This window comes from Thamnophis sirtalis, unplaced genomic scaffold (genome assembly GCF_051295495.1).
Source record: "Thamnophis sirtalis isolate CommonGarterSnake01/CBP01778 unplaced genomic scaffold, rThaSir2_p1.2 scaffold_2, whole genome shotgun sequence".
Lineage (NCBI taxonomy): Eukaryota > Metazoa > Chordata > Lepidosauria > Squamata > Natricidae > Thamnophis > Thamnophis sirtalis.
The window spans coordinates 10,454,323-10,480,693 of record NW_028261382.1 but is presented as its reverse complement, the minus strand read 5'-3'; the positions used below and the strand labels follow the sequence as shown (position 1 = coordinate 10,480,693).

Below are 26,371 nucleotides of genomic sequence, written 5' to 3'. Positions count from 1 at the left end.
GATTGGATAGAATAGAGTAGAGTAGAGTAGAGTAGAATAGAGTTGAATAGAATAGAATAGAATGGATTGGATTGGATAGAATAGAATAGAATAGAATAGAGTAGAGTTGAATAGAATAGATTGGATAGAATAGAGTAGAGTAGAATAGAGTAGAGTAGAATAGAGTAGAGTTGAATAGAATAGAATAGAGTAGAGTAGAGTAGAGTAGAGTTGAATAGAATAGAATAGAATAGATTGGATAGAATAGAGTTGAATAGAATAGAATGGATTGGATAGAATAGAATAGAATTCTTTACAATTAACAACAACATGCAGTAATTAACTGAAAGATCTCTAACTGGATTGTTTAATGGATATGTTGCCCCCCACCCCAAAAAACCCTCTCCAGTTAATTGTCAAAAAAAACAAAAAAACCCCGATACCTTAGTATCTGTGCATCCCGGTTTTCTAGACCCATCCCTAAAGGCTGGGATCTGGGATACTTTTCCTCCAACTGAAGAGGATTTAACTTCTAAGGAAAGAAACAGAGTTTTCAGAATCTGAAAAGAAGCTGGAAGATTACTGCATGTCTCTTAGAACTGCCCCATTGATTTTCACAGCACGGTTGTTAGCAGCTGTCGCTGTTGTTCCCTCTGGCACCGAGAGCTAAAAGAAAAGAATGCCACGGAGCCACCACGCATCCCCCTTCGGACTGCAGAATCCCTGCTCTGCCCACCCACTCCTGGTCAGCAGTAAATCTGGCTCTTTAGCAGCCAGTTTAATGATTAAGTCCTGAGGCCGTGGAGCGCAGTGGCCAGGACAAGGGAGATGCCCACGCCAAGCTGAGCCCAGCCTTTGAAGGCAGCAGGTGCAAAACGCCTGCCAGACGGGCCAAAAAGAATAGGGGAGGGAAGCATAATTATGTTCTTCCTTCCCAAAGGTTAAATTTAAAAGAAAAAGGAGGCAGCTGGTCTTTAAAAGCTAACGCTGGTGGGCATTTCTTTTTGCTTTTAGCAATGGGCAGGAAGTGATTGAGCGAGACAAAGGTGTACCTCCCACTTGTATCTTGACGGCTGCACAAATACGCCGATAAGTTATTTCCTTTCCAACTTATGGATATTCCAAAGTTTTTGCACTGGAGAACTGGCCTTCCTACAAGCTGGGCAGGATGATTGCTAAACTGGATTTATTATTCCCCGTAATTTTTTTTCCTTCTCTCCAGCAAGCCTAGAGTAACCCAATTCATCAGGTAAGCTGGAAAACACAGGCAGTCTTGATTTCAATCCTAATTGTCGTAACACCAATAAAGGAGAATATTTGTAGCTCAGAGTTGAAATGGGGGCTCCTTGGTGCTCTCTGAGCTTGCTTGTTTTCTTGCAGACGTTTCATTACCCATCTAGGTAACATCATCACTGCTAGAAGGAAGGGGGGCTTGTGGAGAGGAGGAGGAGGCGGCAGCGGCTGTGGGGTCTTTGCTGCTCTCTAAGCTTGCTTGTTTTCTTGCAGACGTTTCATTACCCATCTAGGTAACATCAACAGGGCTAGAAGGAAGTGGGGTTGGTGGAGTGGAAGAGGACAGTGGGGTCCTTGCTGCTTTCTAAGCTTGCTTGTTTTCTTGCAGATGTTTCATTACCCATCTAGGTAACATCATCACTGCTAGAAGGAAGTGGGGCTTGTGGAGAGGAGGAGGAGGAGGAGGAGGAGGAGGAGGAGGCAGCAGCGGCTGTGGGGTCCTTGCTGCTCTCTAAGCTTGCTTGTTTTCTTGCAGACGTTTCATTACCCAACTAGGTAACATCATTAGTGCTAGTTAGGAGTGCTGTTTGCTGTCAGTTTATGGTGACTTGCTTGTCTGTGTGGGTGGGGGTGGTCTTAAAGATTCTTTGGTTGGGCTGTTTACTGGTGGCTCTTTGGCATAGCCTATGCAAAAGAGACAACCCACCGACTCAAAAGAGGACAAAAAAGAACTCCAGCATCTCTCCACTAGTAATCAGCAACCACATCAGCATAGATTTACTCCAAGGTCAACTTCAGACCAACCATCAAGGAAGCAATGCCCCAATCCAGAAACTGCCAAAGAGCCATCAGTAAACAGCCCAACCAAATAATCTCTAAGACACCCCCCCCCCCACACACACACACAGGCAAGTCACCAGAATATAAACAGAAAGCAATCCCCACTCCTTTGTAGCACTGATGATGTTACCTAGTTGGGTAATGAAATGTCTGCAAGAAAACAAGGAAGCTGAGAAAGCAGCAAGGACCCCACAGCCGCTGCTGCTGCTGCCGCCTCCTCCTCCTCCTCCTCCTCCTCCTCCTCCTCCTCCTCCTCCTCCTCCTCCTCCTCCTCCTCCTCCTCCTCCTCCTCTCCACAAGCCCCCCCTCCTTCTAGCAGTGATGATGTTACTTAGATGGGTAATGAAACATCTGCAAGAAAACAAGCAAGCTTAGAGAGCAGCAAGGACCCCACAGCGCTGCTTCCTCCTCCTCCTCCTCCTCCTCCTCCTCCTCCTCCTCCTCCTCCTCCTCCTCCTCCTCCTCTCCACAAGCCCCCCTTCCTTCTAGCAGTGATGATGTTACCTAGATGGGTAATGAAACATCCTACAATGAGGGCCCACCTGTACATTATTTGCTTGCAAACTTTTCTTTCCCCAACTAGGTAACATCATCACTCCGTTCTCCTCATGGCTCGGTTTTCCAGCCATTTAACCGGAGAACAATCAGCGTAGTCACCCCAGCCCATCAGTGATATTCTGGAGAGTTTGCAACCTTGCCATCATCTCTACCTGCGTCCTCTTTCCTTTTAGTCCTGCGGGCCATTTTGATGCTGGCACCTTTTTCTTTTTTAAAAAACGAATGACCCGGTGGGAGCGCACGTGCCCGCGCTTTGGCAACCGACCCCCGCCTCTTTTTTTGCGCGCCCCGGTTGGTTAAAGGAGACGCGAGGCGCTGGCGGCTCCGTGGAACGCCTGGCCAAGCTTGGACATGGCTTTCCACGCGTCCCTTGCCCCGCGTGGAAGGGAAAGCGGCCGGAGCCCAAAACATACCCTCCGCCCGGCCTCCAGCTCTCAACCCGGCGGAGCATCGTCCTCCAAGCGCGGCCGCTGTCCCCTTAAAAGAGCCCGGCGGTTGCCCCGCGCGGGGCGTGTTTGCGCAAGTCCTCCTGGCCAGCCGGCATCCTTCTCTCGCCTTCCATCCCGATGGACACCTCGGCCAGAGTTTCCACGGCGGAGTCGGACAGCGGCTGGCTTCCGACCTCTTGTTGAGCCCCTTGGCCAGCCCGGAGGTGCTGAGATCCCGGCGGAGAATGTGGAACTGCGCCAGCTCAACAACCGCCTGGCCGCCTACATCCAACGCGTGCAGGCCTTGGAGGGGACCAAAGCGGCGTTGCTACTCCGCCTGGGCCGGTGCGAGGAGGACAGCAGCCGGGACCTGGGCTCCCTGCGGAGCAGCTACGAGAGGGAGCTGGACAAGGCGCGCCAGGCGTGGAGCAGCGAGCTTTGCGAGAGTCGGCCTTGCAGGTGGCGGTGGACAAGCTGCGCGAAGAGCACCGGCAGCTCCTGGCCAGGTCAGTCCGGCGACGAGAAGGCTCTCCTGGCTGGGTTCCCACGGCCAACTGCGCGTCCCCGCCGGAGAAATGAAACGCGGATGGTTTGAGGCCGGTTGCTTCCCCCCTGTTGTGCCAAAGCAGGTTCCTCTTTATAAGCCACAAATCCCGTTTCAGCTCAGCCGGCAGTGACACCCCCCCAAAAAGGAACAGGGGTGCGTGGGAGTGGAAGGGAAGCCGAGTTCACACAACCTGCTAAACCCTTTGCTTTCTTTTCACCCATTAAGCTACTGGATAAATTGGATGAGAGCTAGTTTGGTGGCTAAGGGGCTGGCCTAGAAACCAGGTGGCAAGGAGGTCTAGGCCTCCCTTGAAGGAACAGGATGGGAGAAAAATATACGTGGTTTCTTAGGCCAACATTAACAGATTAAGAGAGTTGGAAGGGGTCTTGCAGGTCATCAAGCCCAAGCAGGGGACCCTACATCTGCCTCTACCAGTAGTGGGTTTCAAAAAAAATTTGGAACCTCTTCTGTAGGTGTGGCCTGCTTTCCAGGTTCACTGGTGGAACCTCTTCTAACCGGTTCGGTAGATTTGATGAATCTACCGAATAGGTGCAAACTGGTAGGAACCACCTCTGGCCTCTACCTAGGATTGAACTCACAACCTCCTCATTGTGAGTCGTGAACCCTATCTCTAGGCCATACCAGCAGTGTAACTTGGTGGCAAATGACCCGTCAATAGGCATAAAAGCTGGTTTGGGTGCTTTTGGGGCAGTCCTTTGTCTGCTCAATCCATCCCACCTCACAAGGGGTATTGTGGCCGTCCTCGCATCCTGTATAAATTCCTGGTTAATTTAAACTTGGTTACTGGAACTGTTTTTCTATGTGATGGTACAATCACAGGATGGTTGATTAACGGCTTGTTCCCATGGCTCAGGCACAATGTTATTGGTATTTCTTTTATGGATTGGTGAAATGTCATTTGTTAAAATTGGATCTCTCTGCTTGGATGATCTTCAGGGAGTTTTAAGTTCAGCAGTTTAGACTGGCGCTTCACATTATGCTAAGCGGTGGTTTGTGGAATCAGTACAGAGGCCTGATTTTCACGGTTCCACCACAAAACCGCGTTCGACTAAAGGGCGCTCGACGAAACCGTGTAGCTGACATCATCACAGCGCGACAACAGCGCGGAGACAGAAGCACGCTGTAAACGCTAAACCTAAAATTAACACCTAAACCTAACCCCCCTAAACCTAATCCTAAACCTAACCCTAAACCTAACCCTTAACCTAACCCTAAACCTAACCCTTAACCTAACCCTAAACCTAATCCTAACCCTTAACCTAACCCTAAACCTAACCCTAACCCTAACCCTAACCCTAAACCTAACCCTAACCCTAACCCTTAACCTAACCCTAAACCTAACCCTTACCTTAACTTGAATCGGCTTGCTTTCAAAGCGCTATTTAAAGCGCCCTTCTTTTTCCGTGCTGGCTGTTGTTGCCCTGTTGATGACGTCAGCGACGCGGTTTAATCGGGCGCGCTTTAGTCGAGCGCGGTTTTGTCGTGCCACGGATTTGGTTTCACCACAAAACCGGATTTTCACACCATCTCCTAAACGTAACTCACGAGCTGGGAGAGCAAAACAACCAGTGTGCAGATGTTATGTGTGCTAGACAAGCAAATGATCAGCTAGCATTCCAAAACCCAGCTGGAAGCTGTTTTAAAGAACACACCTTAAGATGACAAGGCATCTTTATTATTATTTCATTCATTTTTTAAATTTATTTAGTTTGTTAAACATGTAGAAGATAACAGGCATAAGTATAAACATGGACATGAACAAAGGAAATGAATTGGAATTGGAATTGATTTTATTTGTAGGCCGCCCTTTTCCCTGAGGGGACTCAGGGCGGCTCACAGAAACCAGGGAGAGGGGAATACAATACAATACAGTACTAAGACGACAACACATAATAAAATAATACGCAACATGCATACAACATTCGGGCGGGGTAATGGTCCTTATCCCCAGGCCTGACGGGCGAGCCAGTTCTTCAAGGCTGTGCGGAAGGCCTGGACGGTGGTGAGGGTACGGATCTCTACGGGGAGTTCGTTCCAAAGGGTCGGGGCCGCTACTGAGAAGGCCCTCCTCCTTGTGGTTGCCAGCCGACATTGGCTGGCCGATGGGATGCGGAGGAGGCCCAACCTATGAGATCTTATAGGCCGTAGGGAGGTAATTGGCAGAAGGCGGTCTCTCAAGTATCCAGATCCACTGCCATGTAGGGCTTTATGGGTGGTCAATAGCACCTTGAAGCGCATCCGGAGATCGACAGGTAGCCAGCGCAGCTCGCGGAGGATAGGTGTAATGCGGGTGAATCGGGGTGCACCCGCGATCACTCGCGCGGCTGCGTTCTGTACTAGCTGAAGTCGCCGGATGTTCCTCAAGGGCAGCCCCATGTAGAGCACATTGCAGTATTCCAGCCTAGAGATCACGAGGGCCCGAGTGACTGTTGTGAGAGCCTCCCGGTTCAGGTAGGGTCGCAACTGGCGCACCAGGCGTACCTGGGCGAATGCCCCCCTGGTCACAGCTGCTATATGATGGTCGAATGACAGCTGTGGATCCAGGAGGACTCCCAAGTTGCGAACCCTCTCTGAGGGGTGTAGAATTTGACCCCCCAGCCTGAGTGTTGGATTAATGGCCGAATTTTTGGGAGGAAAACACAACAGCCACTCGGTCTTTTCTGGGTTGAGCACAAGCTTGTTAATCCTCATCCAGTCCATGACGGCTTCGAGTCCCCGGTCCATTACGTCAACCGCTTCATTGATTTGGCACGGGGCGGACAGATACAATTGAGTATCGTCCGCATATTGATGGTATCTAATCCCGTGCCTACGGATGATCTCTCCCAGCGGTTTCATGTAAATGTTAAATAGTAGGGGGGATAAGACCGAACCCTGCGGCACCCCATATTTTAGGGGCCTTGGGGACGATCTCTGCCCTCCTACTAACACCGACTGCGACCTGTCCGAGAGGTAGGAGGAGAACCACCGTAACACGGTGCCTCCCACTCCCACCTCCCGCAGTCTTCGCAGAAGGATACCATGGTCGATGGTATCGAAAGCCGCTGAGAGGTCAAGGAGGACCAGGATGGAGGGATGTCCTTCATCTCTGGCTCTCCAGAGATCATCCATCAATGCGACCAAGGCGGTTTCAGTGCTGTAACCGGGTCTGAAGCCTGACTGGAAGGGGTCTAGATAGTCTGCTTCCTCCAAGGACCGTTGGAGCTGGAAGGCCACCACCTTCTCAACAACCTTCCCCAGAAAGGGGAGGTTGGAGACCGGGCGGTAGTTATTAAGGACAGCTGGATCAAGGGATGACTTCTTCAGGAGGGGTCTCACCACCGCCGCCTTCAGTGCGGCGGGGAAGTTCCCCTCCCGAAGGGAGGCGGTTACTACCGCCTGGATCCAGCCTCGTGTCACCTCACTGCAGTTAGAAACCAGCCATGAGGGACACGGATCCAAAGCACAGGTGGAGGAACTCACAGCTCTCATGGCCTTGTCCACATCCCCGGGGGTAACCTCCTGAAACTCAACCCAGAGCTGTTGAACTTGGTCCCTCTGAGTCTCGGCTGGAACTGCAGGTGTGGAGTCCAAGTCCGTCCGAAACCGAGCAATTTTGTCCGCTAAGAATTGGGCATATTCTTCAGCTCTGCTCTGCAAGGGTTCCCCCGCCTCCCTTTTGTTCAACAGGGAGCGGGTTATCCTAAACAGGGCGGCTGGACGGGACTCAGCGGACGCAACCAGGGAGGCTATATGTGATCTTTTAGCTGCCCTAAGTGCCCTAGTATATTCCCTGGTGCAGGTGGTTACCATTGCTCGGTTCGATGCGGACTTATCGGACCTCCAACGGTGCTCTAGGCATCTCCTCCGGCGCTTCATCTCCCGGAGCTCCTCGGTGAACCAAGGTGGTCTCCGGGATCCGCTGCCTCGGAGGGGCCGCAGTGGCGCAATCCGGTCGAGGGCCTCTGACGCTGCCGAGTGCCACGCAGCAGCCAGAGTCTCTACCGGACTGTGGGTGAGAGTATCAGGAATAACCCCAAGCTCTGTCTGGAACCTTACTGGCTCCATAAGACGCCTGGGGCGGAACCACCTGGTCGGTTCCTCCTCCCTACAGTGGGGGTTTGGCCTCCGGAAGTCGAGCCTCAGTAGGCAATGGTCTGACCACGACAGGGGTACGATGTCACTCCCCCTCAGACCAAGATCACACATCCACTGCTCCGAGAGAAATACAAGGTCAAGCATGTGTCCCGCCGAATGGGTTGGGCCTCGAATTACTTGAGTCAAGCCCATGGCTGTCATGGAAGCCATGAACTCCTGCGCCCCATCAGAGTTTTCACCGAGCGTCGGCAGATTAAAGTCCCCCAGGACCATCAGCCTAGGGAACTCAACTGCCAGCTCGGCTACTGACTCGAGGAGCGAGGGGAGGGCTGCTGCAACGCTGTTGGGAGGCAGGTACGTTAGCAGCAAACCCACTTGACCCTTGAGGTCCAACTTTAACAGCAAAGACTCACACCCGACAATCTCCGGAGCAGGGACCCTACGAGGAACTAACGACTCCCGGATAACAGCGGCCACACCCCCACCCCTTCCCTGGGCTCTCGGCTGATGCAGCACCTGAAATCCTTCTGGGCACAGTTCTACAAGGGGGACTCCTCCCTCTGGGCCCAGCCAGGTCTCAGTAATACATGCCAGGTCTGCCCTCTCGTCTAAAATTAAGTCCCGGACGAGAGGTGCTTTATGTACAACAGACCTGGCATTTAGCGACAACAGCCTGAGACCAGGGTCCTGATTACTTACACCATCTGGTCTTGGAGTGGGACTCCTAGGGCCGGAAGGAGGGATCTCTGTGATGTAGCGAACCCTCCTTCCCCGGTAATGAGTATAAATAAATGGGGAAAGTAGGACAGGGACGGTAGGCACGCTGGTGCGCTTATGCACGCCCGCTTTACGGACCTCTTAGGAATGGGGTGAGGTCCATGGTAGACAGTTTGAGGTTGAAGCTGTGGGGGTTTGAGGATGTAACAATGGAGTCAGGTAGAGCATTCCAGGCGTTGACCACTCTGTTGCTGAAGTCGTATTTTCTGCAATCGAGTTTGGAGCGGTTAACCTTGAGTTTGTATCGATTGTTTGCCCAAGTATTACTGAAGTAGTCGTTGACAGGTAGGACGCTGTAGCAGACAATTTTGTGTACTATGCTTAGGTCAGACTGTAGGCGGCGTAGTTCCAGATGGTCCAAGGCCAAAATTTCGAGCCTGGTGGCGTAAGGGATTCTGTTGTGAGCAGAGGAGTGGAGGCCTCTTCTCGTGAAATACCTCTGGACTCGCTCGATTGTATTAATTGTCCGATATACAGTGTGGATTCCAGGCGGACGAGCCATATCCGAGAATTGGTCTGGCAAAGGTTTTGTCCATTCTTCTGATGCAACTCACTTTGTTTGCAGGAATACTAAAAGAGAAAATGAATTGAGCTCGGCAGTCGCTCGAGTGGGGGATCTGGTTGCTCAGCTAAACTCCAGAGAGGCTGATCTGGCGACCGCATTACACACGCAACGGAGTTTGCAGAAAGAGCTTCAAGAATCCAAGAACCAAACAACCTCTGTAAGGGATTGTTCGGAGAAATCTCAACCGTCTTGTTGAAATTGTGGGAGCTGGTCCTTATTATCCATACTACATCTTTATTTTGCTTCTGGGTTTATTTTGTCCTGCTGAAGGGGGGGGGGATTCTGGATCTCTGCATGCTGGAAACCCGGATTCCTGTAGTACAGGTTCATCCTCGACATACGACCCACAAGGGAGCCCAAAATTTCCATTGCTAAGGCGAGACAGTTGTTAAGGGAGTTTTGCCCCATTTTACAACCTTTCTTGCCACAGCTGTTAAGTGAGTCACTGCGAATGTTAAATTAGTAACACGGTTTATTAAGTGAATCTGGCTTCCCCATTGACTCTGCTGTCAAGAAGATCGCCAAACGGGATCACACGACACAGACACACCCCCAGAACACCGCAACCGTCATAAATATGAGTCAGTTGCCAAGCGGCTGAATGTTGATCCCGTGACTATGAGTCGTAAGTGTGAAAAATGGTCATAAGTCATTGAGTCATAAGTCAGTGGTTATTGAGCCAAGGGGGCGCAGTGGCTAGAGTGCAGTACTGTAGGCTACTTCAGATTATCAGAGTCGGAAGGGACCTTATAGTTCAGCTGACTGCTAGCTGCAGTTCGGCAGTTCAAATCTCACCATGCTCAAGGTTGACTCAGCCTTCCATCCTTCCGAGGTGGGTAAAAGGAGGACCCAGATTGTTGGGGGCAAGAGGCTGACTCTGTAAACTGCTTAGAGATGGCTGTAAAAGCACTGTGAAGCAGTATATAAGTCTAAATGCTATTGCTGTTGTCTTTCCTTCCTTCCTTCCTTCCTTCCTTCCTTCCTTCCTTCTTTCCTTCCTTCCTTCCTTCCCTTCCTTCCCTCTGTCCACTGCCAGCAGTTCAAATCTCACCAGGCTCAAGGTTGACTCAGCCTTCCATCCTTCCGAAGTGGGTAAAATGAGGACCCAGATTGTTGGGGGCAAGAGACTGACTCTGTAAACTGCTTAGAGAGGGCTGTAAAGCACTGTGAAGCAGTATATAAGTCTAAGTGCTATTGCTGTTGTCCTTCCTTCCTTCCTTCCTTCCTTCCTTCCTTCCTTCCTTCCTTCCTTCCTTCCTCCCTCCCTTCCCTTCCCTTCCCTTCCCTTCCCTTCCCTTCCCTTCCCTTCCCTTCCCTTCCCTTCCTTCCCTCTGTCCACTGCCAGCAATTCAAATCTCACCAGGCTCAAGGTTGACTCAGCCTTCCATCCTTCCGAGGTGGGTAAAAGGAGGACCCAGATTGTTGGGGGCAAGAGGCTGACTCTGTAAACTGCTTAGACGGCTGTAAAAGCACTGTGAAGCAGTATATAAGTCTAAGTGCTATTGCTGTTGTCTTTCCTTCCTTCATTCCTTCCCTTTCCTTCCTTCCCTCTGTCCACTGCCAGCAGTTCAAATCTCACCAGGCTCAAGGTTGACTCAGCCATTCCATCCTTCCGAGGTGGGTAGAGTGAGGACCCAGATTGTTGGGGACAATATGCTGATTCTGTAAACCTCTTAGAGAGGACTGTAAAAGCACTATGAAGAGGTATATAAGTCTAAGTGATATTGCTATAAGTCATTTTTTTTTCAGTGCTGTTATATCTTTGAATGGTCACCAAACAAACTCTTAAGTCAAGAACCATCTTGTATCTGGGTTTGATTTCCTTGCGAATGAGATCCACGGAGGCATAGACTTTTCTATAATATTTGGGGAGAGGTATTCACAATCGTACCGTTTGACCTTGAATGGACTTTTCAACTTAAAAAGACACACCCAGCCATCCGCCAAATCCCCTCCCATCGAGAGAGCTCCACAATCATGCCACTCTTGGATGGCACTAAGAGTTTCCAAAAAAACAAAATGACCTCATCCCCCCCAAAATTAATCTTTATTTGCTTTCCTAAGCGCTCACCTTGAAATGCCGTAGAAGAAATGTACTCGTATATCTTAGGGAGGAAGATGTCAGCTATCTAATCCATGCTGGTTTTAAGAATCTCTGCTGATGCCAACATCTTCATTAAGTTGCTTGTTACTCCATGGCTTATTTAACTGGCAGTTCTAATTGGGTTAGTGACATGATGTCCCTGATACACAAAGTTGGCTTAGAACCACACAGTACGCCAAGCCAAAACAAACTACATTACATGTTTTAGGGCGTGAACCTAATCGGCCTTACATGCTGAAAAACATGGCAATGCATGTTTGTTTTATCTACAATTAGCAAGAATAACAAAAGCTTGCATGCTGTTTTATGGCCTAAAATGATACGCTGGAATAGGCTGACTTGAAATGGCTTGCCTTTAGGGTACGGGAGGATGCGAATCTTGAAAGACGGGTGATTCACTTCAGACAGGAATCTTAGCAGGAAATCCTAACTCCTAAAACCCTAACCTTTAGGACAGTGTTTCTCAACCTTGGCAACTTGAAGATGTCCGGACTTCAACTCCCAGAATTCCCCAGCCAGCGAATGCATTTGCTGGCTGGGGAATTCTGGGAGTTGAAGTCTAGACATCTTCAAGTTGCCAAGGTTGAGAAACACTGCTTTAGGATAACTTGTGCAAATGCTGGCTCGAGCGTAACAAATGTTGGGTGTTTTTCTTTTTAAATGCTTTCCTAGCTGAAGAAGCTGCTGGAAAGCTCCAGGAATGAACTGCAGAATGAGAAGTTGAAACGAGCAGAGTTGGAAAATCAAGGGACATCTTTCCAAGAACAAGTGGAGTTTCTGAAGAGCTTCCACGAAAATGTATGTATGGTCAGTTCCAAAATGCCGATTTGATCCATTCCGGTAGAGCAGGGGTATCAAACTCGATTTCATTGAGGGCTGCATTAGGGTTGTGTTTGACCTTGGAAGGGGACAAGGGGCAAAGGTGGGTTCCTACCAGTTCGCACCTATTCGGTAGAACTGTTTCGTCAAATCTACCGAACCGGTTAGAAGAGGTTCCACCAGTGGACCCGGAAAGCAGGCCACACCTACAGAAGAGGCTCCAAAAATTTTTGAAACCCATCACTGGTCCTTGGATATGATTATTCTACACTATCATGCTCCTATTTATAAAGCTCAGTGCCTCTGTGAAAGGTAAGGATGACTACTGCGTTTGTGGTGCAATCAGAACATTGCGTGTGTTGAAGTTGTTTTAACGCAAACCAAAGATGCCTTTTAAAAAACAAGTTTACATCATATTCTTATGCATGCCAGTGCTGTGTGTGAGGTAATTTAAGGTGGTTCTGACAAGTGTCGTCGGCATCTTCATATCCGGTCACATGGGCGGCAAGCCACTCCCATCCGGTCACATGGGCGGCAAGCCACTCCTACAAAGGAGGCCACACCCATAGAGTAGGTTCGAACAATTTTTGAAACCCACCACTGACGGGGCATGGCGAGTTCAGCATCCCTCATATCGGGTGGGGCACCTGTGGCAGCCCAAGTGTTCCGGCAGCGAAAATGGACTCCCGAGCTCTGTTTTTGCCCGCCATGGGTTCCTGCAACTCTCTGCCAGCCACATGTGTCTCTCCCAAGCTCCATTTTTGCTGGCAGAGACACCACGGGCCGGTCCTTTGTTGTTTCAGGATGGCCCCACAGGCCAGATCGAAATACCCCACAGTTTGACACAGGGGTGTCAAAGGGGTGTCACAGGCCCCAGATTCAGCCCCCGGGCCTTGAGTTTGACACCCCTGTTATAAGCCACCAACATACGCAGCAGTCCATAATTTATGAAATGAGTTAAACTCTCGTTCCCCCAAATTTGCAGTCTAAAGTCTGGGTTCACCGACAAAAGGGCGAACGACAAAACCGCGCCCGACTAAACCGCGTCGCTGACGTCATCAACAGGGCGACAACAGCGCGGAGACAGAAGCGCGCTGTAAAAGTAACCCTAAACCTAAACTTAACCCCTAACCCTAAACCTAACCCTAAACCTAACCCTAAACCTAACCCTAAACCTAACCCTAAACCTAACCCTAAACCTAACCCTAAACCTAACCCTAAACCTAACCCTAAACCTAACCCTAAACCTAACCCTAAACCTAACCCTAAACCTAACCCTAAACCTAACCCTTAACCTAACCCTAAACCTAACCCTAAACCTAACCCTAAACTTAACCCTTAACCTAATACTAAACCTAACCCTAAACCTAACGCTAAACCTAACCCTTACCTTAAGTTAAATCGGCTTTCTTTCGACGCGCTATTGTAAAGCGCCCTTCTTTCCGCACTGGCTGTTGTCGCCGCGTTGATGACGTCAGCGATGCGGTTTAGTCGGGCACAGTTTTGACTTTCGCCCTTTTGTCAGGTTACATAAAATCTGACCATCAGAGAGATTTCAGAAGCCAGAGTAATAAGAGAAGATTCCAATTAAAACAGAGAATATGAACTAATCATGCACTGATGATGTTGCCTAGTCAGGTGACGAGATGTCTGCAGGAAAACAACCAAGCTGAGACAGCGCCAAGGACCCCACGATTCCCAGGCCAAGTGGCGTCCTTTAAATTTTTACAAAAGACGAGAACATATTTGTGGATTTGCGTTATTTTGGGTGTTGTTGCGTTAGGAATATCCAAACTCAACCCACAATTGAATCAAAAGCCATTGTTTAGGGATTAAGTCAACAAAATCCTTCCTTTGCGACTCGGTTTCTTTTTCCTCTCAGGAACTCAAGAACGAGAAGCAATTTTACGAGAGGAGGATTCAAGAGATTGTATCTGGCTACGAACAGGAAAATGAAGCTAAACTAGTGAATTCTCTCCAAGAGCTCAGAAAAGAGAATGAAGAACAAATCAAGAAGTACAAAGATCAAGTGGAGCAAAATTTCCAAGCCAAAGTGAGTTAAATGGGAAGAGAATGGAAAAGGGAAAATGTTGTGTTGTCTACTCAAAGCCATATATTTCCATGGACCACTTTTTCTTTTGAGGATTCAAATAAATAATTCTGAAACCAATAATGAGGAATCTATAACTCTAGAAATCAAAGAATAGAATGGAATGGAATGATATGGTATAGGAGAGGTAATAGAATAGAATAGAATAGAATAGAATAGAATTCTTTATTGGCCAAGTGTGATTGATACACAAGGAATTTGTCTTTGGTGCATACGCTCTCAATATACATGATGAGAAGATTAATAGTAATAGTAATGCAGACTTAGTGAATGGTTTGACATTGTTGAGGGAATTACTTGTTTAGCAGAGTGATGACATTTTGAAAAAAACAGTCTTTGTGTCTAGTTGTTCTGGTGTGAAGTGCCCTTTTGAGGGTAGGAGTTGAAACAAAAGCAATAGCAATAGCAGTTAGACTTATATACCGCTTCATAGGGCTTTCAGCCCTCTCTAAGCGGTTTACAGAGTCAGCATATCGCCCCCACAGTCTGGGTCCTCATTTCACCTACCTCGGAAGGATGGAAGGCTTTATGTCCAGGAGGTGAGGTGTCTGTAAATATTTTCACAGCCCTCTTTTTGATTCATGCAGTATACAGGTCTTCAATGGAAGACAGGTTGGTAGCCATTGTTTTTTCTGCAGTTCTAATTATCCTCTGAAATTCTGTGCCTGTCTTGTTGGGTTGCAGAACCAAACCAGTCAGTTACAGAGGTGGAGATGACAGACTCAATAATTCCTCTGTAGGAATTATTACATATAAAATTATATAAAGCAACCCTAATTGGCACAGTCCAGTGGTGGAGAATGTTGGAACCCCAGCAACTTCTAAAAGGCCATAAGTGCTTCATTATCAAAGGAGCCAGAAGCTGGTTAGTTGCTTGAGTCTAGGCATTAAATCCATAGTTGAACCATGGAATATTGAAAGGACTGCTTTGGGGATGGTTGGGAAGATGACATATGGAGAAACGGCAGTCTACAGTTTATGAAGGAAGACATTTTATAAGATTGAGATAAATCTCGAGCCACTGAACAAGAGAGAATGAGGAACAGCAAGTTGAAATATTTGGGGGAATCCAGAACTCAGATTCCTGAATTTAAAATGTCCCTTGTGATCATTTTGGTCACCAAGATGTTAAGACTGTAGAAAAAGTGCAGAGAAGAACAACCAGAATGATTAGGGGACCAGAGGCTAAAACATACAATGAACAGTTGCAGGAACTGAGCATGGCTAATCTAGAGAAGAGAAGGACCAGGGGAGACACGATAGCAGTCTTCCAATATTTGAGGGGCTGCCACAGAGAGGAGCGGGTCAAGTTATTTTCCAAGGCACCTGTAGGCCAGACAAGGAATCATGGATGGAAAATGAACAAGATAAGATTTAACCTGGAAATAAGGAGAAAATTTCTGACAGTGGGAACAATCAACCAATGGAACAGGAGTTGTGGGAGCTTCATCACTTGAGAGTTTCAAAAACAGACTGGACTGTGATTTGTCAGAAAATGGTGTAGGGTCTCCTGCTTGGGTGGGACCAGAGGTGGGTTCCTACCAGTTCGCACCTATTCGGTAGAACCGGTTCGTCAAATCTACCGAACCGGTTAGAAGAGGTTCCACCAGTGGACCCAGAAAGCAGGCCACACCTACAGAAGAGGTTCCAAAATTTTTTGAAACCCACCACTGGTCCTTAGATATGATTATTCTACACTATCATGCTCATATTTATAAAACTCAGTGCCTCTGTGAAAGGGAAGGATGACTACTGCGTTTGTGGTGCAATCAGAACATTGCGTGTGTTGAAGTTGTTTTAACGCAAACCAAAGATTCCTTTTAAAAAACAAGTTTACATCCTATTCTTATGCATGCCAGTGCTGTGTGTGAGGTAATTTAAGATGGTTCTGACAAGTGTCATCGGCATCTTCATATCCGGTCACATGGGCATCAAGCCACTCCCATCCGGTCACATGGGCAGCAAGCCACTCCCACAACAGAGGCCACACCCACAGAGTAGGTTCGAACAATTTTTGAAACCCACCACTGGGTGGGACCTATATGACTTACAAAGTCCCTTCCAACCCTGTTAATCTGTTAAACCTCGGGATAATTTTGGGATGCAATTTGGATGAAAACATGAAAAAAAAACAATTCATTTAATTACAAATATATGAAACTTTACAACACACATTCTGAAAGTTGGAAATAGTTTTATTCCTGTTTGTAGATATGCTACAGCGAACATTATTAACCCAAACTATTTTTGCAGGTACAAAATGCCCTCCTTTATGCTGAAAAGAAGCATGATTTTGCTGCTACTGTTCAAGAGGAACTGAAAAAAACGAAACTGAAGGTTGATAACCTCTCATCACAGGTAAACCAAGAAACCAGGGAAAACTAGGCCATACACGAGAGTGAGTAGATGTCTCTTGGGCTTTCCATTAGGAAGACTATTTTATTAGCTCATCAAAATATAAAATATAGAAGTGCAAATAAAAATAAAAATAAGGGGGAAATAAGGGAGGAAAGGGGGAAGAGAAAAAAGTATAGGGTAAGAGGGAAAGAAAATGTATTACCTTCCATCTCCTTCTGATGCAGTAGAATAAGTTAGTAGCATAACACTTTTATATAGTAAAAATGGAAATAGAAATAGCAATAGCAGTTAGACTTATATACCGCTTCATAGGGCTTTCAGCCCTCTCTAAGCGGCTTACAGAGTCAGCATATTGCCCCCAACAATCCGGGTCCTCATTTTACCCACCTCAGAAGGATGGAAGGCTGAGTCAACCCCTGAGCCGGTGAGATTTGAACAGCCGAACTGCAGAACTGCAGTCAGCTGAAGTAGCCTGCAGTGCTGCATTTAACCACTGCGCCACCTTAGCTCTATAAATAGTACTTATAGGACTTATATATGGCGACATAGTGCTTTACAGCCCTCTCTAAGTGGTTTAGAGTTAGCCCCCAACAATCTGGGTCCTCATTTTACCGATCTCAGAAAGATGGAAGGCTGAGTCAACTTTGAGCCGATCAGAATTGAACTCTTAGCAGTGGGCAGAGTTAGCCTGCAATTACCGCATTCTAACCCCTGCGCTAGCATAAGGACACATACTAGCCATGTCTGTAACAACGAATCTATCAAATTGGCAAAATCCAAAATGAAGGTTTCAACGCTGGCTTGGGGCCCCTTCAATCTTCTAAAAACAGGCATCTGTTCTTAGAACCAGTCTGTTCTTAGCTCTGCGCTCAAGCCTGAAGTGCCTAAACTTAAAACAAAAAACCCATTTCTGTAAAATCCAAGAATGCCGAATTGCGAGCCAGGATCAAAGAGCTGGAGACTAAGATCAAGGACCTACAGAGGGGGATTGATACGGAACGTGACTCTTCCAAGAGATGCCTGGCTGAAAAAAACAGAGAGATGGCAGAGATGCAGCAACAGATGCAGTCCCAGCTGGACAGATATGAGGATCTGTTGGACGTGAAGATGTCCCTGGACTTTGAGATCAATGCCTACAAGGTGTTGCTGGAAGGAGAAGAAAAACGGTAAGCTTGTACATCTCCTCTTAGGAAGTACACCGTTGAGTTATAACAGTTTGTTTAGTAATAGCACTTAGACTCATATACCGCTTCACCGTGCTTTTACAGCCCTCTCTAAGCGGTTTACAGAGTCAGCCTCTTGCCCCCAACAATCTGGGTCCTCATTTGACCGACCTTGGAAAGAGGGAAGGCTGAGTCAACCTTGAGCCAGTGAGAATCAAACTGCTGGCAGTGTGCAGAGGAAAGGAAGGGAAGGGGAGGGAGGGAGGAAGGAAGGAAGGAAGGACAACAGCAATAGGACTTAGATTTATATACCACTTCATAGTACTTTTACAGCTCTCTCTAAGCAATTTACAGAGTCAGCCTGTTACCCCCAACAATCTGGGTCCTCATTTGACCCACCTCGGAAGGATGGAAGGCTGAGTCAACCTTGAACCGGTCAGGATCAAACTGCTAGCAGTCGGCAGAATGAGCCTGCAACACTACATTGTAACCACTGCACCACTATGGCTTGCTTGCTTGCTTCTTTCCTTCCTCCCTTCCTCCTTCCCTCCTTTTCCATTTAGCAATAGGACTTAGACTTATATACCGCTTCATAGTGCTTTTACCGCCTTCTCTAAGCAGTTTACAGAGTCAGCCTCTTGCCCCCAACAATCTGGCTCCTCATTTTACCCAACTTGGAAGGATGGAAAGCTGAGTCAACCTTGACCCTGGTGAGATTTGAACTGCCAAACTGCAGGCAGCCAGCGGTCAACAGAAGCAGCCTGCAGTACTGCATTCTAACCACTGGGCCTCCATGTCTCTTGAAGCCTAAACCTGGATCTCCAATCCCAATGCAACAGCTTAACCTCCATGCTACAACGTCTCCCACACTTCATGACCAACATGCCTCTTAATTATTAAATTAACCCTTAATCCATTTTGCAGGATGCATTAAACCCAATAGTCTAAATTCACACAAGATGCACAACCAGAATGGCAATAGCACTTATATACCGCTTTACAGCCCTCTCTAAGCAGTTCACACAGTCAGCCTCTTGCCCCCAACAATCTGGGTCCTCATTTTACCGACCTCGGAAGGAGGGAAGGCTGAGTCAAACTTGAGCCTGTCAGGATCGAACTGCTTACAATCAGCACAATTAGCTTACAATGCTGCATTGTAACCCCTGCACCCCCATGGTTCTTCCTTCCTTTCCTTCCTTTCCTTCCCTCCTTCCTTCCTTCCCTCCCTCCCACTTAGCAATAGCACTTAGACATATACCGCTTCACAGTACTTTACAGCCCTCTCTAAGTGGTTTACAGAGTCAGCCTATTGCCCTCAACAATCTGGGTCCTCATCTTAGCGACCTCAGAAGGACGGAAGACTGAGTCAACCTTGAGCCTGTCAGGATCGAACTGCTTACAATCAGCACAATTAGCTTACAATGCTGCATTGTAACCCCTGCACCCCCATGGTTCTTCCTTCCTTTCCTTCCCTCCTTCCTTCCTTCCCTCCCTCCCACTTAGCAATAGCACTTAGACATATACCGCTTCACAGTACTTTACAGCCCTCTCTAAGTGGTTTACAGAGTCAGCCTATTGCCCTCAACAATCTGGGTCCTCATCTTAGCGACCTCAGAAGGACGGAAGACTGAGTCAACCTTGAGCCTGGTGAGATTTGAACTGCAGAGATTCAAGATTGAGATTCAATCTGCTAAATTGCAGGCAGTCAGCAGAAGTAGCCTGCAGTACTGCATTCTAACCACTGCACCACTGGGGCTCTCAAAGTGACTTTCAAAGTTATAATGGCACAGGGAAAAGTCACATATGACCGTTTTTTTTACCCCTATAACCATTGCACCATCTCCATAGTCATATGACCAAAATTCAGATGCTTGACAATTGACTCCTATTTATGACGGTCGCAGTCTTCCCGGGGTCATGCGATCCCCTTTTGTGACCTTTCAACAAGCAAAGTCAACGAGGAAGTCTGACTCCCTTAACCATCGTGTTACTGACTTAAGAACTGAAGTGGGTTTGTGGAAATATCATCCCCAAGAAAACATAAACTGGGATTTGAAAAAGACACATATAACAATAGAAAAAGAAAGGGAGGGAAGAAGGAAGGAAAGGAGAGGAGGAAGGAAGTAGAGAAGGGAGGGACGAAGGAAGGGAAAGGAGTGGAAGGTGGAATGGAGAGAAAGAGAAGGAGAGATAGTAGGAAAGGAAGAGGAAGAGTGGAGGAGAGGTAAGGGAAGAAAAAAGAGGTAAGGAGAGGTGGGCAGAAGGGAAAGAAAGAGGAGAGGAGGGAGGAAGAGAGAGAAAGAGAAGGAGAGGAGGGAGGAAGGGAGAGAAAGAGAAGGAGAGGAGGGAGGAAGGGAGAGAAAGAGAAGGAGAGGAGGGAGGAAGGGAGAGAAAGAGAAGGAGAGAGGGTAAGAAGAAGAAAGAGGGTAGGGGAGAGGTAAGGGAAGGAAGAAAGGGAAGTAGAGGAAGAAGGAAGGAAGTAGAGAAGGGAGGGAGAAAAGAAAAGAAAGAGAAAATAAGGTGGTGATACAGCAGGCGCTAGGGATGGTAAACAAAGCAATCCAAACTATACCTTATAACCTTTTAAATGGAATAACAGTAGTATAAGAATGGCAAAGAAAAAGAATAACTATGTGAATGTATATCTATAATTGTATGTAAGAGAATAAATGACAGTAAAAATATAAAGCACAATATAGATAAATAATATTTGATTATAAATAGCTTCTAAATAAATATAGAATTGTACATAAAAATGGATAACGAATAAGGAGATTATGAATGCAAGATAGAAATGTATAGAAGGGAAAACACTAACTGCAAAGAAACTGATATGGAACTGCTCTATGATATATGATGGAACTTATTGTTCCTAAGTTGTTTTAAGTTATGTTTCTGTTTCTGTTGATGTGTTTATGTGTATAAAATAAAAATTTATATTTAAAAAAAAAAAAACTGAAGTGATCCGTTTAACAACTGTGGCAGGCAAGGTCGTAAAGTGGAACCAAACCTCGCTTTACAGATGTTTCACTTAGCGACATAAATTCTGGGCTCAATTGTGATCATAACTCGAGGACTACCTGTGTCTTCTTCATTTAGGTTGTGGCTTTTAAGAGTGACATATATTTTCTTTTTGCGTTTCTTTGGTAGTTTGAAACTCTCCAAATTCTCCGCTGAAAGCCGGGAAGGAGAGAGGAGAAGCGATGGGAGTTGGACCACCGTAAGTCACGGCCACCGCCTCTTCTTGCAAGGAAGGAAACGGAAACGCGTATCGGCCAAGACACAGGCTCACAGCCTGAGCTTCAAAGTACTCCAGCGAGCATCTTCTTCCGGGAGCATCTCCATAGAAGACATTGACATGGAAGGGAATTTCATCAAAATTAAAAACAATTCTGATAAGGTAAAAACCATCCTTCTCTAACACCTGAATGTCTGTTTGCATCTGGAAAAAAGTTATTATTTGGGGAACACAGGTAGCCCTCAACTTGCAACCATTTGTTCAGTGAGTGTTCAAAATTAACGTTCTGACCCAGCTCGCCATACACGACAAAATCTCTGACGTGAACTCAAAAGATTCCTTTATTAGGAATGCCGGCAGCCCTGGGCAAAAAGTTTATCTCACAGGCTAACAAGCCCAGCCAGAAGATGAATTAGTTGTCTGCTGCACTTATTCATCTCCATCCCCTGCCTTTTATTCCCAGGACTAGGGTGGGGCTTCGCTAGCAACAGTGGCTCTTCCGTCCCAATGACCGTGTCAGTGTTCCAAATATCATGCAGAATTAAATCAGAGTCCAAGGCAAAGCTATCCTTAAAGTTCCAATTTAATAAGACAGACATGTTGGCATCGTGCTATGAAATCCTAAATTCTAAAGCACTTCTTGGGATTCCACCCAGTTAAAAGTTCATGATCTTGTCCCCACACCCACAAATCCATCACATGGTCCAATCGTCTTCTTCCACGCTGGCATCTCCACCCAGCGGCTTCCAGTCAGGTGCAACGGTGCAGAGACAAAAGATGACCTTGGTCTTCTAGAAAAGAATGACAACAATACATTCCACAATCCTATTCCTTTCTATTCCCCCCCTCCCAACTACTACCCTAATGAAAAAGCATAATGAAATAAGAGAAAGTGTGGCAGGCCAAAGATCCTAACAGGAATATAATTGCAGGCCTGACAGACTGGCCCATAGATTTCCACTGTTCTCCTCTCCTCTGCCTTCTGTGCATCCATGCGTCGGGCACTAGACCCAGCTGTTCCTCCTCTTCCTCATCAGCCACCTCCAGACCTGTGGGCTGCTGACTCCCCATCTGAAGGTTGATGGACGGCCCAGGCTCTGCCTCTGTCTCTCTCTCTCCCCCGACAGCTCCATTCCCTCGTCCCCCTCGGAGCTCTCAGGTTGCCTCGATGCTGACCCTGATTCCCACGCTTTCTCCTCCAAGTCAGCTGCTGGAGAGCGGTGTATTACAACAGCACTATAAAATGGGATTTAAAGGAGGAACAGCAAAATAGAAACACTAAACATGAATAAATGAGCTTGAAGGGGTGTTCCAGAAGCTAGGATTCTTTGGCAAAAGAAGTTAAACATTTTTTCACCAGGACTTTAGATCAGTTTGTTTCTCAAATGCAACGTTGATTTGCAGGATCAACTACTAGGCAAATGGATGGTTAGGAAGCAGCACAGAAATGAAACTGACATGATGTACGAGTTTCCCGCACAATTCATTCTTCAGGCTGGTCACGTAGTAACTGTGAGTGTCAATTTTAATAGTCCTCTTACTTTCTTGGTGGGGGGGAGGACTTAAAATTGTTTTATTATTGCTTCTCATCGGTAAGCCTGCTTGAATAACTATACACATTCTCTTTCACATCGGTCATAAGCCATTTAAAACTGGGTTTAACTTACATACCAATATTTCTTTACAGATCTGGGCGAAAAGTCTGGGTTTAAAACCAAGTCCTAGCACTCTAATTTGGGAATCCCAAAGGGCATGTAGACTTGGAGAGACCCTGGGTATTGTTCTCCTCGACGGTGATGGGAACGTAAGTACCAAATTGACTTTACCCAATTATTACTCAGAAAGCCAGTTTAGCTAGATGGTTTAAGGTGCCAGCCTAGAAACCAGGTGACTTATGAGTTCTGGTTTCTAATTTAGACACTTGGGTCAGTCACTCACTCTCAGGCTAAGAAGAAGAACACAAAACCGTTGCAAAGAAAACTCTATGGGTTTATCCAGGCAGTTGCCGGCAGTGAAGACTAACTTGAAGGCACAAAAATATATTTTTTACAAAAATTAATAAACATCTGCATTCAGATGCTGCATTCAAAACTGCATTCAGTTTTGGTCGCCACGATGTAGAATAGCAATAGTAATAGCAGTTAGACTTATATACCGCTTCATAGGGCTTTCAGCCCTCTCTACGCGGTTTACAGAGTCAGCATATCGCCCCCACAGTCTGGGTCCTCATTTCATCCACCTCGGAAGGATGGAAGGCTGAGTCAACCTTGAGCCGATGAGATTAGAACCGCTGAACTGCAGATAACAGTCAGCTGAAGTGGCCTGCAGTACTGCACCCTAACCACTGCGCCACCTCGGCTCTTAGAAAAGATGTGGAGACTCTAGAAAGAGTGCAGAGAAGAGCAACAAAGTTGATTAGGGGACTGGAGACTAAAGGTTGCAGGAACTGGGTATGTCTAGTTTAATGAAAAGAAGGACTAGGGGAGACATGATAGCAGTCTTCCAACATCTCAGGGGTTGCCACAAAGAAGAGGGAGTCAAGCTATTCCCCAAAGCACCTGAGGGCAGGACAAGAAGCAATGGGTGGAAACACATCAAGGAGAGAAGCATCTTAAAACTAAGGAGAAATTTCCAGACAGTTAGAACAATTAAACCAGTGAAACAATTTGCCTCCAGAAATTGTGAATGCTCCAACACTGGAAGTTTTAAAGAAGATACTGGATAACCATTTGTCTGACGTGGTGTACTAAGCAGGGGGTTGGACTAGAAGACCTCCAAGGTCCCTTCCAACTCTGTTCTATTTTATCTCTGTTACGTGTCTTCTACATTCAGGAGATTGCAGATGGGATGATCACATATCTGGAAAGAGGAGAAGGTGAAGGAGAAGTGGAAGATGCTGCAGAACAAACCAAACTAGGGATTCACAGCCAGGTACGTTTCACTGGGACCGTCAGCGACCCAGGCCTGCCATGCCCCCCGGTTCCCCATGTGGCGCCACAGGTGCTGCCATGCGCAGAACAATTTTAATTGCAAATTTATTTATTTATTTCATTTTTCTTAAACGTTTTCTGCATGCGCAGAAAAACCTATTTGTGGTCAACTGCGCATATGCGTGCATGAACGAAGCAAATTCACTGAATCGGCAGTAAGAGAGAGACCGCCTCCTGCCAATTTCCTCCCTGCGACCAATTAGATCGCATAGATTAGGCCTCCTCCGAGTTCCATCTGCCAGTCAGTGCCGACTGGCAACTACACGGAGGAGAGCCTTTTCAGTAGTAGCTCCGACCCTTTGGAACGATCTCCCCGTGGAGATTCGTACCCTCACCACCGTCCAGACCTTCCGCACAGCCCTTAAGACCTGGCTAGCCCGTCAGGCCTGGGGATAAAGATAATTTGTCCCCACCCGAATGATGAATGAATGTTGCTTACTATTTTACTTCTATGTATTGTTTGTGTCTATTGTCTGTACCCTCCCTTCCTTATTTTATGTAAGCCGCCCTGAGTCCCCTCAGGGAAAAGGGCGGCCTATAAATACTAATAAACTCAAACTCAAACTTAATACCGCCAGCAACCCCCACCCCTGACACAGAATCCATCAGGTCTAAACTGTCCATTTCTTCCTGCAGCAGAATGAGACTCGCAGCTGTCCCATCATGTAGCCAGAAGTCGGTGCCTTATTTGGATCAGCTCGAAAATGGGGATGCCCAGAATTGAAAATTTTCTTCAGAAATGTTTGGCTCCGCCCGGAGAGTTGATGCTGTAACTTTCCTTTGTTCTTCTCGACCTCAAGGACAAGGTGGCTTGTGACTCCCAATGGCCAACGAGTGAAAGACTTAACACGCAAGGATTATGGCGGATGATACTGTCTTGATTAACGACTCTCTTGGACTTGACTCTATGAGCGTTAAGAGACCTTCTCTTTTTCTGGCCTGCTATGAAACAAGCGAGAACCTCATCTTGCTCAGTTTAGGAGGACAGTAAATGCACTGGGTTATTTAATCAAGTATCCGGTCCTTGGCGGACTGTTGCTTATTTTGCACAAAGTGTGGCCTTTTTGCAAAGAAGGCTCTCAACCTCCTTATTCCTCTGTAAACTGAGGTTCTTCACCCTACATCAGTGGTTCCCAAACTTGGCAACTTTAAGACTTGTGGACTTCAACTCCCAGAATTCTCCAGCCAGCTCTGCAGCTCTCTTCTCTGAAGAAGAGCTCTGAAGCTCTCTTCTCTTCTCTGAAGCTCTCTTCTCTGCAGAGCTGGCTGGAGAATTCTGGGAGTTGAAGTCCACAAGTCTTAAAGTTCCCAAGTTTGGGAACCACTGACCTATATGTATCCAAACAAGAAGGCTGACTTTGTACTGAGGTTGCAATTCTAGTTTTTTTTGTTTTTTTCAATAGCTGGGGAGAAATTCCAACAAACAACAAAAATTCCTACATGAAGGAATTCCTTTTGCTCCAATTATATATGGTAGCCATATACTACCCGCTTCCTCTCTTTTTAACGGAAATGGCTGTATCGGAGCATGCTGGAGATTTTGTCTAGAAGTTGACTAATGCCAAGGCTGATTTCAGGGGTGGGATTGAAAAATGTTAGCAACTGGGTCTCTGCCCAGTTGCTGGTGTGGGCATTTCCATGGTGGGTGTGGCCTCCTCGGCCTCTTGCACCATTGGGGGGGGGGGCATTTTCTGGGCTGAAAACGGGCTTCGAAGGCTGGAATGCCCCTTTTCAGACTTCCGGTAAGCCCATTTTTCACCCTCCCCAGGCTCCGGAAGCCTTTCTTGAGCCCCCAGGAGGGCAAAAACTGCCTCTCCTGGGCTCTGGAGGTCCGTTTCCAGACTTCCAGGAGGCCAATTTTTCGCCCTCCCGGAGTCTCCGGGCACTTACCTGGCAGGATGATGGAGACTCCGGGAGGGGAGGGGTGGAAAGGGCCAGCCAGTCCTTGTAACTACCGGTTCAGCGAATCAGATATACGTGTTTTTGAACATCCGGTTTGCTTGAACCGGTACGAACTGGCTGAATCCCACCCCTGGCTGATTTGCAATAGGAAAGACAGAGCAGAGAAATCTCTCCTTACGCTGTCCTCCTTTCAGAATGGATCTGAAGGAACATCCAGGGAGGAGGTCAAAAGTGCCCATCAGATACAGCATCTCTTTCCAATCCGTCCCAGCAATAGTGGACAAGGCCTAAAATCCAGAATGATTCAGGACTCTTGTATTAATCCATGGCCAAAGAATGCTTCTGTTCCTACCAGCCCTCGGGGTAGCTCTTGAACATAATGTCTTTTTCTGGAAGGATTCCTTTCACTTGGATATCCTTCAACGGAGACTTTTAGAAATGGTTAAATTATTAACGCCTGTGGTTTTTGATGTTTTAGAAGACCTAAGCTGTTTGCTGTGGCACTTGCGGTGGCTTCTAGTTCTGTGTCGGCCTTATTAAAGGCACAAATCGGATAAATATTTGCTTTCTATTAAAGCAGGGGTGCCCAAACTTGGGGACTTTAAGACTTGTGGACTTCAACTCCCAGAATTCCCCAGACTGGGGAATTCTGGGAGTTGAAG

At 47.1% G+C, this 26,371-nt stretch overlaps 1 protein-coding gene across 1 annotated transcript; it reads left to right on the top strand.

The window, feature by feature from the left end:
* The first annotated feature begins 2,961 nt into the window (after window positions 1-2,961).
* On the top strand, window positions 2,962-24,945 carry LOC106543802 (lamin-B3-like). The gene is given in 12 exon segments (XM_087707593.1): window positions 2,962-3,460; window positions 3,463-3,544; window positions 9,026-9,182; window positions 11,802-11,927; window positions 13,831-14,001; window positions 16,312-16,416; window positions 17,341-17,582; window positions 20,730-20,979; window positions 22,222-22,329; window positions 22,505-22,621; window positions 23,650-23,748; window positions 24,444-24,945. Coding segments are annotated over 12 exon segments (1,989 nt in total). The 3' UTR covers window positions 24,477-24,945.
* The last annotated feature ends 1,426 nt before the right edge of the window (window positions 24,946-26,371 follow it).